Genomic DNA, 13,306 nt, shown 5'->3' on the forward strand with positions numbered 1-13,306 from the left:
ACGTGAGGTCCGTCCACTTGGGAGGATCGACGGGATCTTGCTCTATGACCTGAAACTGGGTCTTTGGATGAGAAGCAATAAAATCAAATTTAAATTAGGTTCTTTTCATTCAATAGTTAATGGAGGTTTCTACCTTAAGAAGAAACAAAAGAAATAAAAAACAATAAAATACATATAAAAAAATTTACTACTCTCTTTTTTTAGTAAATATTACTCATTATACAGAGAGAAAACTATTCTTTTTTTCTCTATTTTTTTAGAATCGATCTTCACTAATAGTCCAACAATCCAAAGGACAACTCATGTAATATGTTTATCTTAGACTAAGAAACTTTTAGATAAAATTTTGATTTATTTGGGATAAAAATTATATGTTATCAAATTATTCAGCCGAAGTGGAGTTTTAAGTTAAAAGGCTAATAAATACGTTGCTCTTGGATAGTGTTTCCGGTTTCTTGCACAGGACTACTGTACCAAGGAAAACGGTTCCAGCTCTTGCCACCAAAAGACAACTATAGCATGCAACACTATGGAGGAAGCAGTTATTTATTAAAATTAAAAAATCCACAAGAAGAGCCAATGGAATGGATATAGCTCACTCGGATAAAGGCTAATGAAACACCGTTACATTCTCGCTTCTCAAAAAATAAAAAATAAAAATCCACCGGAAGAGTAAAACTAGCACAAAGTACAAAGGAAGCAGGTACAGTTCGACACTGTGACTACCAACATATAATAATGTTGTTACTCAGAAAGTGGAATGCAAGATCAATGCTATAGATATTTGAAAAAAAAGAGAGAGAGATGAGCTTTGATATATAAAGAAAAAAGTAGCTACATCTGTTTCAAGTTGAAGTTTTCTCTTGTCGATGACAGAAAAATTTTAGGACACTGTAAAGCAATTATTTGCTAAAAGTAACTTAGGATGCTCAAGAAGTACAGGCGGATTCATGAAGGGACTCCATAGGGAAGAAGTGCAGCAGCTACTGGCCGGCCTTCTTCATTCAAAATATTGAAAGTAGATGCAGCATTCCTCTGCAGTTAATGGAAGTATTAGCAGCACGGAGGAAAAGGAATAGAAGGAAACAAATGTATATTTGCAAAAATAATAAAAGCATTTATGTAAGACGGACCGAATCGAGTGTTTCCAATTTCATTCCAGTAGATTGTATGAAGCGGCGAAGCTCAGGATTCACTGGCTCGATATTTCTTCCGCAACCAAGAATTAAAATCTCTGCAACAACAATATAAGTACAATTTGATTACAACATTAGCAAACATAATGGGAAAACATAGGGCTCCCAATGAATCAGTGGCTAAGTGCAAGCCCAACTCTTTGACTAGCAAAATCAAATAAAACTAGGATATGTGAAAAGGGGAAGAAGATTAAATTAACAAATCCAGGACCTATTGCTACTAAACTAATATTGACCAGATTTTATTAAATGTATTAAAAACTGACTTTGATGGTAAGCTCAGGAGTCAGGACAACTAGAAAACTCAAGTCCCACTGGAGGAAACATATAACTCAAGTGTAAGCAAGTGAAATTACTATGACCTGAGACTCTGAAAAATGAACAATACTGGACAGATATACATTTAGGATGATAAGCAAGCACAACAGATCGTGCAAGTATTAAACATTTTATTACTACATTCATTTCAAATTTTGTTGAGCGGAATTAAACAAGCTCAGAACAGTTCACGCTGTGCTTGAAGTATCTTTAGATCAAACTTGACTCATTTTTCATCAACACAACCGCAATCATGCCTACAATCAATTAATTATTAGTGTAATTAATAATGATGGTTAACTCTGCATAGTGCATTATGATTTTGATATAAAGTTCAAGGACTAAAGATAAAGGAGAATGGTGATAATCATGATAAAGAGTAGAATGTTAACAGGAACTTACAAACGCTTGAGCAGTTCAATGAATTGATCATAAAAATCTATGAAATAAGAGGAATGTGCATGCTTACAAAATAATTACCTGGAACTGGCCGGAGAATTTGAAAGATGGATAAACTGCAGCATTAACACAACTTCCGTATTAATAATTGAATAAAGAACATTAAAATTTACTTAAGCTTCCCAAGTACAAAACATAGACAGTTGTTTATGGTGTGTGCATTATAAGTAAGAACTCGAGGACATGACTGTTTAAAAGAAATAGACAGAAGTCACGAATAAAAAGAGAAGTTTTAATAATGGCATTCAAAAGAAGAAAAAAATAAAGCTCCAAATTTGTATTCCCGGAATTATTATAAACTGATTTGCAGGTATTACAAGCTTTCAGATCAGCATGCATATGGCATGGGACAACTAATTCTCAATGAATACATCTTATAAGTTTATAAAGAAAACTGGATAATTACCTTTCACGGGTAATCTCTGAAAATCTTTTGGGTGCCCATGACATAATTTTGTTCTCTACAATAAGCAAGCTACCCTCATAATTTACACCATTAACTGTGAATCCTGAATCAGTGTAACTGCAAGAAAGGGAACACAACCAGTTTGAACAAGCTGCTAGTCATCTAATCAGGAAGAAGTGGTGGTATAAACTCAGCAAAAACCTATGAAGATAACAAGACAATTCAGGAAACCGCAACATAGGGGCAAGAAAATCTTTAAGCGGCATTAATCTCCTTGAAGTGCAAAAGGAAATTGTCATAATTATTGTTTGGTAAAGAATCAAATATCAATAATATAAATGGATAAGTGTTCTGGTGGGAAGGCATGATTGTATACAAATTAGAAAGACCTGTAAAATTCAACGTGCTTCTTTGAAAAATGATGCAAATCCCTTAATTCAGGAAGTGCCCCAAAGAGCTAGGGAAGTTATTACAGCTGGTATAATCAGATACTGAATTAACAAACAACAGCAAAATCAACATTCATTAAAAAAAAAACTTATGCTGGTTACAAAGTATGTAAGGTAATCTGAAGAAAGTGAAAGCGTATGTAACACAAACATATAATCCAAAGTTTGAACATCAAAAGGATGCTTCAATTTGAAGGGCCAAATGTTAACACATAGATAACTTATTTCTTCCAATTACAAGGAGTCTTAATATAACTTTTTCTAAATATTTTTGTACATGTAATTGTTTCATTTACATTTCTACTTGAACTAGAGGCTGAATGGAGGAATTTCTTGGTGTCTATTTTACTTTAGCTATAGGAAGTATCTTCCCCTATTTTACTTCTCGAGAAACATCCACCATTAACCCAAGCTCTCCGACCCTTTGTTTGTTGGACAACGTAAACATTAGGCCATTATTCCATGCATGAAAACAGAACTAAATATAGTTGCTCAAAAGAAGTTGAACCCACCCAAATCGAATCTCGTACCTAGTGGACTAAATTCCACGAGTAAAAACTAGCAACTCAAATCCAACAAATATATCCTAATCTGCCTTGGGGTTTATTTTCGTAGAATCTCTTCATCTACAAATCAAACTAATTTCCCGCAACAATAATTTGGGGAAAATTCATCTCTAGATTTCTCCGGTCTAATTCGGCCTAAATCGTGAACTGCTGACGAGCCTAGAGAACATAACCAATTAAATATTTTCACCTCCCATTAAATTCTAGCAGCAAAATAAAAGAAGCAATTTTACCCTTGAAATCGCAGTTGATCTTCGGGGACACTGTCGATGAGATTTATCTGATCATACAGCGAAAACGTCCTCCTAAATCGCATTGCAACCAACTCCATCATAAAAATTATAAAACGAGCAGCCAAATTATTCCATCAAAGTCTACAAGATCTAACTAAGACCCACTTAGAGACCTGAGAGAAGGAAGGGTTTGGTTGGTCGGCTTCACGGGCTCCTTCCGAAGCGTCTTCACGAGATAGGGCAGCATCGACGCTACCTTCTGCCTTCCTCCTCCCACCATCTCTCTCTTCTCTCTCTCTCCCCTCCCCCTCCCTCTCGAGTCTTGGCTTTGGTCTGGTCGAGACTCGAGTCACTCCAGACGCTTCTTGCTGTCTCACGTTTCCCGCTTAAGAAATCTTCCCCCAAGTCGATTCCCCATTTCGAACAGTAAAACTTTTTCATTTTTACAAATCAAACCCCACATGTTTTACTTTTTTCCTACAAGCACACCTGCTTCTTTACTTTGAGGGTATTATGGTAATTTATATAATCTGTCGTGATATCAGTAAAAGTTGGGGTGCGAAATGAAATTTTCTTTTCGAGGATTTTGTCCCACCCTCTTCCTCAGATGAGAGGTGAGAAAGGGAAAGAGAGAGGGAGAGAGATGGCTGCGAGCAATGGCGTTAGCGGAAACCGTGAAGGGAGCGCGAAGGCGACGGTGGCAGAGCAGATAAGCCAGGCGGTGCAGTCCACCTCCAATCTCCTGCATCTCATGCAAGAGTCTTCCCCTGCCCAGGTTTTGATTCTTTCATATCTCTATCTTTAAATACGAATCTTCGATTCTTTACTTCTCTTCCAATGTCGAGGTAGGAAAATCTATGGCTAGTTTCTATTTTTGAGGTTAATTGGAATAGTTATGCAAGTAGTTATTGTTGGGGAAGACAAAAATTTGATAGAATTAGCCGGGCACAACATGCCTCGCTTGCAAAAATCAGAAGGTGGGTAGGATTAATCTGTGATTTTTGTGTTATTCTAGGTGCATTGAAAAGTAAAAATAAAATAAAATTGACGATGATATGATCATATGATACTTTAACCGTAAGTGCTATGTGGCAATAATTTCTCGATATAAAGCGTCACTCTATTGATATCAATTGACTCCTGTGCACAGGTTTTGACGTGAATTTTGGACCTGGTAATATTTGATGTAGGATAATTAGCTTATAGATGAGTTGGAAATTGCCTTCCCTATCCAATTCTCATGATTTAAATCCACCTTCTTAATAATTAAAGAGATGGTCCATGTAGTACTTCGCTCTTGCTCTATTATAATTATCAAGATAAGGCCAAAGATCATTCAATATCAAGTACACAATATAAAGTATAAGCCTCCATGTCAAAAAAAAAAGAGGAATAAATTGTTTTCTGTATAAATAATTCTACCAGAAAGGTTCTACTTAAATCCAGTGAGGATAGAAAAAAATTTGAAGGTGGAATAGCTAGTTCTTCCGTTGAGATGTTCGCCTCTGTATTCTTATCTTGCAATTTACATGGAAGAAATAGTATTATGCAAATCAAAGAAAGTAATTGTGCAAATTTGAATCAATGGCAGGTGCATAGGCATAGCTTTTGTTTGATGTGTGAATCCTTTTATCAATTAATTTGCAGGCTCATCTAATAAGGCTTCCTAAGAATCTATTGGCAAAAACATCTCTTGCTAAGAACACTGGACAGGTTTGTCTTGTCAGGTTTGGAGTAATTATATGAAAATTTATTTAGAATGCCACTAAGTCCTTGCTATGTTTGCCCTTTCCAATCTTAGGTTCTGGAGCATTTACCTCGTGTCATCTCTTCGTTGGATGCTTATATGGAAAGCAGTTTACAGAAGTGGGTGTTCTATGCTGATCTATTGCATATCATATTGACTTTCTTTTCCTTCAGAAATAACCTTGCAAGCTATGCACAGTTTTCTTTTTCTTGACTATAGACAGATATCCTGATGAATTTTCAGTGTTAATATTCAAGACACGGAAAATGATCTTTTCCAAAAATTCCATTTTATTTTTAAGGTTTAATTGGATATCTGTAGAAAAAGGTGATCACTACCGTGGAAAGAGAGTAAATGTCTTTAACTATTTAATTTAATCCAAATATTTGATCAAGTATTAATATTATAAGACAAATGTATTTACAGATGAATCAGTAGCAATACCTGGCTGTTATTTCACCCTCTACTTGTTAGTTAGACATTTAATAGAGTTCTTACAGAATTTAGACCATGGGATAGATCCTTTGAGCAAATTATCCTTGTTACTCAGCTTGTGCACACCAAAATATATGGCATGAAAAAATAGTACCTTTTATTACTCCATTTTTCCTCCTATATCTTCTATCCTTCTATTTATATTCTTTCAAGTATTATGCTATTATGTGAAGATGAACTGTTACTGCAATGGCTACACTCTTTTGGTTTAAGCATCATTTTGCATTCTTTTAAGGGCTTCACTCAATTTGAGGTCATGGCATCTTCTTGTATCCTTCAGCTTAGGATGTACTAATACAAGTGAGAAGCACTGCACCCCTTCTCGATGCCAAAGTTGTTGCATATTTCCTATAAGTTTTTCTTCCATTAGCAAGTTAGATCATGAAGTGAGTCTAACTCAGTACATGCTCAGTATTATCTGAATATTTCCTATCTATTAAGTATTACATGATAAAATAACACAAATTCTTCAAGATCATGATTCTTTTTGCCAGTTATATTACCACATTTGGTCACATATTAATCTAAGGATGAAATTTTTTTTGTTGTTCTTTTTGGGATCTCTCAGTGCTTCTCATTTGAAGACGGTATCGCAGCTGTTATCGAACATGGAGAGCTCTCAGCTCAGGTCTGCATTTCCTGTCAGTCAGCGGTATGACAAACAAAAGAATCCCGATTCAGAAGAAGTCGATGAAGTCACCTGAGCAGAGGAATGCCTGATACTCTAGAAAGATAGCTTGTGACATTGGTAAATGCATGCATGCACAAGTACTACTGTCTGATGAATTAACAGTCGCGCTAATTCTTAGTCTTAGTTAATTTGTAACACATGCAAGAGCAAAATCTTACTGATCTTCTGTGGATGTAGTCTTTTCCCTTCTTCTTTTTTGATCCTTTTTTTGTTCTTGTTCTTGTTCTTTCTTCTGGTCACATAATGTCTCGTTGAATCATTATTGCAGTTGAATGTTCATATTCAATTGTGTAGCGAGTCATCTATAGAGCAATTCTGGAAATTGGATGTGTGGAGTAAGTAAGTCGTTGGGAATCCATGCCATTTGTCAAGTTGAGGATGGTGCTACGCTACCCCTTGTGCCCGTCAATACATGGTAATGTGGTACTTATAAGACACTGGCGAGGGCTGAGATTCTGCCACGTCACCCAAATGTCCGAAAAAATGTGTTGTTGGAAAAGCGTGCCAATGTGTCTTGTTCTGCAGTCCAGTGGAGTCTACCTTTAAACTTGCTGAGAAGAAAATATGTGCACTTCCAAAATATTGGTTATATTTAGTTTGACTTCTAATGAATCATTTTAATCCAAAAGAATTCTCTCAGCGACAAGTAGATTGGCATGCAATTCTTATATTTATGTAATAAATTTTTTAAAAGTGGACCTAATTCGAGGAAACAGTTTCTCGATCGTCGCTATCGTATTATATATACTCAACGAAATCCCTTCTTCTAAGACCGCAGCTCTCACTTTATACTTTTAGAAAGATGGTGACCGTATCTACAGTACAATCCAATTAAACTAAAGTCAATAATCTCTTCTTCGACCCTATTTTGAGCTGTAATTTAAGCCTATCTCAAATCAATTTTAAACCGAGTTTGAATAGAATTTTGCTGTAATTTAAGCCTCCTCCTTCTCTATTATGCTCTTTGTCCTCATCATCCAGTGTAGCCTGCCTCTTTCTATCCTTGCTAGACTTCAATTGGCTTTTATCTTTTTTGGTCAACCCTCAGAGTTTGACTCTTCCCCTTTATGCTCAACCCTAGTCATCTCTTTTTCATAGTCATCAATTTTAGTTTCAATTTTTCGCCAGTCATATTATATCTATATGCAATCACTCTTTTTGTTCATAGACATTTGTATACTTTTTTTTTATGTTCATGGTAAGTTTTTATTGTTGGTTGAAGCATATTCTGTAGCCTTTCAAAAATTTATATGAAGCTAAGATTGTATTCCTTGATATATTTTATTTGTGTTCTAAGATTTAGTATTATGTGTTGTGATGCTTACTCTCTCAATATCAAGTAGTAACTTGTGTCAATCGCTCTATTTACTCTCTCAATTTGTGTGGGTGGTTTCAATAAATTAAACTTATCTACAAAATTGATATTAAAAACATCAAATTTATAACTGAATATATATATATATATACGAATTGAGCATTATTGAACCGAGCTTGGCTTGTCCTCAGGCTCAGCTTAAAATTAAATTCGAGTGTGATTCAATCGATCAAGATTGGCTTATTGTAAATAAGCGTCGAACTCAATCGAGCCTTATCGAAGCGAGCCGGCTTGATTATTTTGATAGCCCCTGCGCGGTTAAACGTTTTCTGGTCATTTAATCGATTCACACACCATATCCCGCGAACTCCACGCCACGCGACCACCTCTCCTTCTCCTCCTCCTCCTCGTACAAGCGTCCATAATCCCCTTCTTCACCTCTTCCGCCCACCAAAAGACATGGCTTCCTTGGTCTTCTTCTCCTCCTCCTCCTCATCTTCCTACTCCATCTCCCGTCCTTCCTTAATCCCAATCTCCGACTCCTCGCGTTGCCGCTTCGTCTCCTCTGCTCGTAATCCCGTGGTCAGTTTCAAATCCTCTGTTGGATTCTATTTTTTTTTTCTTCCCCCGATGTTTTCGTCAAATTCTTGAGCTTGTTAATTTTGTGGTGATAGAGATGTAACATGTTTGAGGCCGTGAGTTTTGAGAACGGAACACCGGCGCCGTGCATTCCGGTTCTTAATGATCCGACGCTCTCGGGGATATTTCCGGGCCCGCGAAGCGTGCAAGAAGGAATTCATAAGCAAGATACGAGGTTGCGAATTTTCTCTGGAACTGCGAATCCTGCGTTGGCGCAGGTATGGTGTTTGATTAATTGATCGATGTGAAGGGGAATCTCTAAAGATCTTTTTCTATAAAAAAAATCTCGATACTCGATTGAGTTTGGTGTATTTAGCTCCGTACACGTCTCAGTCGTGTGCGATACGATAATGAATTCTTGGATAGAAATTAATGCGTAGTTTATTTCTTAAATCATAATTTTGCTGTGTAGTGTATTAGTGACTTTCTTTTGATTATTTATTATTATTGACTTTATTTTATCCTTACAAAGCAGTGAAAGGAAGACTTGGATTTATGAATCTGACATCCTGTGTTTTTAAGTCACATCTAACTATATGTTGCTCAGCGTTTTACTACATAACCTGTCTAATAAATAAAAGAGCTTGTAGGAAAGTTAAACTAACATCTCTGTCGTTAGGCATGACTGATCCAATTTAAAATATTTCAGAGAAGTGTGAATGGACATATCAAAGATAATATACTTCTATAAAAGTCAGGATTTTCACATTCCACTGACTGCTTCTTTGATTTTCTTTCCAGAGAACTAATATTTAACTCAGGATTTTGCAAAATACTGAGAGGTCTTATTCTTCATTTTTCAGGAGATTGCAAATTACTTGGGTATGGGGCTTGGGAAAATCAAGATAAAGCGCTTCGCTGATGGTGAAATTTATGTTCAGCTGCAAGAAAGTGTGAGAGGGTGTGATGTATTTCTTGTCCAACCAACATGCCCTCCAGCAAATGAGAATCTGATGGAGCTTTTGGTAATGATTGATGCATGCCGAAGAGCATCTGCTAAAAATATCACTGCAGTCATACCATATTTTGGTTATGCTAGAGCTGACAGGAAGGTGAGACATGATTAAGCTATACTATCTAAATAATTTATTAGTATTGTTGGAAGTATTCTTTGGACATCAATCTTGGTAGCTAAATTGCTTCAGGATGGAAGTTGCCATATTGAATGATTAAATCATAATAATGTAATTGCTAGCTGACTAAAAGTATATACTTTTGCCATTCTCTACAACCACTGTACAAAAAAAGCATTAACACTCTTCCCATATGCTTGGTATATATCAGACTCAAGGTCGTGAATCCATTGCTGCCAAACTTGTCGCAAACTTAATTACAGAGGCAGGCGCTAACCGTGTTCTTGCATGTGATCTTCATTCTGGGCAATCCATGGGCTACTTTGATATTCCTGTTGATCATGTATATGGTCAGGTAATGCCTTCATCTATTAACCTTATTGTAATTGATGTGATGGTCTGATGTACTTTGATTGTAAGAGTCCAGCATATGTTACTAACATATGCATTTGGTTCCCTGGCAAGTGAAGCCCGTGATTCTTGATTATTTGGCCAGCAAGACAATTTGCTCAGATGATTTGGTAGTCGTGTCTCCAGATGTTGGTGGTGTAGCAAGGGCACGTGCTTTTGCCAAGAAGCTATCAGATGCACCTCTAGCCATTGTGGATAAACGACGTCAAGGACACAATGTTGCTGAGGTGCTTGACAAGTTTGTTACTCTTGTTCTGCTGAACCATTCTCTCACTTTCACTTTATATTTGGGCCGATTGCCCTTTTTAAATGATTAATGTGGCAACACTTGGGCCAAATATCTTAAGTGACATATAGCTCTGATTTCCTTTATTAATAAACACAGCTTAGTGTATGCAGATACTTTTACTACAGTAGAAAGATATAGATTTGTATATTTATATATATACATATTTGTTAACCTTTCAACTACTGTGAAACATGCTTTTATCTTGTGGGAATTTAGGTGCTATGATTCTTTCATGTTATCTAGTTTGTTCTTGATATGCATCTCTAAGAGAGAGAGAAAAAAAAAACAGAGATCTTGCACACTGGTGGCAGAAACGTAAAATTGATTCTCATTTATACAGATCAATAATATGTCAAAACACACCCCTAGATTGTGAAGTTTTCGTGTTGTGAGATGATTCTGCATTAGCAGGTAACACATTATACTAGGTGAAACAATATGTACTGATGCTAGAGGCCTTAACATGTAGATATTTAGGCTTTCCATAAGAAGAAGAGCTATGCTGTATTTTTTATGAAAGGAAGGAGTGTATAAAAGCAAGAGTATGAAGATTAAAGGGACTTCAGTTTGGAAAATGCTGCTTGGTATCGCAGGAAAATAAATTGCTGTTACAGATTATAAGAAATGCAGAAAAGCATTTAGCTGTTATTGTTGGGATTTTCTACAACATCAAGGGTTTTTAGCTAATCATCATCACTGATCGTTTAATTTTAAGACTCCATACTATGTGGTATTTCTCATGTTGCTCGAGGACTTGCCATACTTCTGTTTCTCTTATCCTTTGGTCTATTCGTGCCTCCGAGTAAATTTCTTTACACAGGGTTGACTGTTTGAGCATAATACGAATGTTTGTAGGTATTAAATCTCATTGGAGATGTTAAAGGAAAAGTGGCTGTCATGGTGGATGATATGATTGATACTGCTGGTGAGTCATTCTTTTACCGATTCTGATAACAGAAGTGTTCCCTTTCCTGCATCAGTACAGTTCAATACCCAATTCCTGAGGTTTTTATTTTTTAGTATAATTTATCTTTGTCGAAGTCCTACACTTGTTAGTGCTTCAGTAAGCCTATAAAATAGGCTGATGATTTGTTTCACAGATGATATAGCTTCCATTATTGTCTTATTGTTTCATATCAATGTCTTCCAACTTCCAGTGCTACAGTGTATATGTCAAGCAGTAGATAGATCTTCCAGTATGCATTATTGATCTTCCTCATTTTAGCAACCTTCAGGATGGCTTATCTCATTGAATAATACAGGATTTTGAACTTTAAAGACTTATTCTCTCTGTAGGAACAATTGCTAAAGGTGCCGCTTTGTTGCACCAGGAGGGAGCAAGAGAAGTGTATGCTTGCAGCACCCATGCTGTTTTCAGGTATACCTTTTCTTCTTCAGTTTAAAGAAAAAGATCACCAAAACTAGTTGGGGTTCTCCTATTTTACAAGTACTCAGATTTCTCATGACCCGCTTAATCATTTTCCTTTTCACTGATCAGTTGATTTTGAGAATGTCATGGAATTGTAACTGTGTTTGGTTTTTGGCTTTTTCGCACTTTCATCGACTCTCGCAGCAGAACATAGCCACACAAAGTATGCATTAATATGCAATCAAAGGATGTTAGCTTTCAAAAATCTGTGAAAAGTTAATTGCAAGAATTAGCAATATGTGAGCCGTGAGAAAGGAGTAAATTTAGCTGATGGTCTATATTTAGCTGATGCTCTATATACAATTGCTTGCCTTTTGTTTTGCAGTCCTCCTGCTATTGAGAGGTTATCAAGTGGCCTGTTTCAAGAGGTTATCATCACAAACACTGTTCCGGTCATCCACCAGAAGAGTTTCCCTCAGCTGACCATCCTCTCAGTGGCAAATCTTTTAGGCGAGACGATTTGGCGTGTGCATGATGATTCCTCCGTCAGTAGCATCTTCCAGTGATTTGAATTGATGGGATCATCTAATTTATCAAATTATTCATTCTCCCTTGTAATTTTCTTTTTCATTCAATATATCATGCTTTTTAGTGGTGTTATGCTTAGTTGCTAAAAAAATAGAGTTTAACAAAACAACTGGTTTTAATGAAGCTCTCTTTCTTTCAAAGAAAAATTAAAGTTTTTTTTTCTAATAGGTAAGTAAGTTACTTTTTGAATTTAAATTTTACAATCAAACATCAAAAATAGAAAAGATATACAAGTTGAGTATCTTTTTTCTCGCAATTCATACTGCGATGGGTGATCTAGCAAAATAAAATAAATTCATATGAGTATGACCTAGCTTTAGTTAATTGGTCAGATTACAATTAGCTCCAAAATAAAAAAAAAGATTACAATTAGCTAATTATAAACTTATTAAAAATATACAGAATGCCAAAGAACCGGTCGATATGCTTCGTCTGTCTTTTGACGGCTGTGATCGACGTATCCAACAATCCCTCCTATATTCCGCGACGATGGCCAGCCTTCTCTAGGGTTTCCTCTCCCCTTTATAAATATAATTCCGCCGCCCCATTCTTCCTCGTTCTATATGCTCTCTTTCCTCTCTCTTCCCCTCTCTCTGCTCCTCTCCCGTATCCTTTTCTATTTGCGGCTATGAAGACATCTGAAACTTGTGCCGGAGATGGATTCGAATCCGTCGGTGATGGCGACACAAACCCTCTAAGAAGTTCTGAGCCCCTCTCTTTAATTTGTTCAGTTCATTTCGTTTTGTTTTCTTTTGTAAAATTTTTTGGTTAATTCTTGTTCTTTGGGGGTGAGGTGATGATGAAACTCATAATAGTCTGTCAATCCACTGACAAAATCAAAATCCGTGATGTTACTCGTAAATATTCAAAGTTTCTGATCGCCCCCTTTCCTACTACGACATCATAACTTTACTATTGTTTTCTTAGTTTGAAGGTAATTTTACAATCTAAAAATACGACAGTAATTTGCAATAAATTGTGTTCCAAATTTATTAGAGCATGCTTTAGATACGAAAGACGTTTTCCCTCTTCATTAATTGCATAGTTTGCGATACAATTGTT

The 13,306-nt window shown here is 36.2% G+C and overlaps 3 protein-coding genes and 2 non-coding genes across 5 annotated transcripts; 4 read left to right on the forward strand and 1 right to left on the reverse strand.

Moving 5' to 3' along the window:
- Positions 1-785: 785 nt before the first annotated feature.
- On the reverse strand, positions 786-3,994 carry LOC140767636 (uncharacterized). The gene is made up of 6 exons (XM_073107631.1): positions 3,801-3,994; positions 3,628-3,699; positions 2,380-2,496; positions 1,995-2,029; positions 1,134-1,234; positions 786-1,035 (listed from the first exon to the last, which is right to left on the reverse strand). Exons 1-6 carry the CDS (start codon positions 3,905-3,907, stop codon positions 949-951), a joined length of 519 nt encoding a protein of 172 aa, XP_072963732.1. The 5' UTR covers positions 3,908-3,994; the 3' UTR covers positions 786-948.
- A 203-nt stretch (positions 3,995-4,197) lies between these two features.
- Positions 4,198-6,861, forward strand: LOC140767637 (tobamovirus multiplication protein 2B). Its single transcript, XM_073107632.1, has 4 exons — positions 4,198-4,402; positions 5,275-5,340; positions 5,429-5,493; positions 6,438-6,861. Exons 1-4 carry the CDS (start codon positions 4,235-4,237, stop codon positions 6,571-6,573), a joined length of 435 nt encoding a protein of 144 aa, XP_072963733.1. The 5' UTR covers positions 4,198-4,234; the 3' UTR covers positions 6,574-6,861.
- Positions 6,862-8,208: 1,347 nt separating this feature from the next.
- On the forward strand, positions 8,209-12,316 carry LOC140767077 (ribose-phosphate pyrophosphokinase 1-like). The gene is made up of 8 exons (XM_073106859.1): positions 8,209-8,457; positions 8,550-8,732; positions 9,318-9,566; positions 9,799-9,942; positions 10,058-10,225; positions 11,143-11,212; positions 11,584-11,665; positions 12,042-12,316. The coding sequence occupies exons 1-8, from the start codon at positions 8,335-8,337 to the stop codon at positions 12,220-12,222; spliced, it is 1,200 nt and encodes a 399-aa protein (XP_072962960.1). The 5' UTR covers positions 8,209-8,334; the 3' UTR covers positions 12,223-12,316.
- A 551-nt stretch (positions 12,317-12,867) lies between these two features.
- LOC140767917 (small nucleolar RNA U61) lies at positions 12,868-12,956 on the forward strand. The gene has a single exon (XR_012105643.1). It is a non-coding gene; the product is annotated as a small nucleolar RNA U61 (small nucleolar RNA).
- Positions 12,957-13,032: 76 nt separating this feature from the next.
- LOC140767922 (small nucleolar RNA snoR14) lies at positions 13,033-13,126 on the forward strand. The gene has a single exon (XR_012105647.1). It is a non-coding gene; the product is annotated as a small nucleolar RNA snoR14 (small nucleolar RNA).
- Positions 13,127-13,306: the final 180 nt, after the last annotated feature.

This window comes from Typha angustifolia, chromosome 9, assembly GCF_048772165.1.
Source record: "Typha angustifolia cultivar Huaian chromosome 9, ASM4877216v1, whole genome shotgun sequence".
In the NCBI taxonomy this organism is placed as follows: Eukaryota; Viridiplantae; Streptophyta; class Magnoliopsida; order Poales; family Typhaceae; genus Typha; species Typha angustifolia.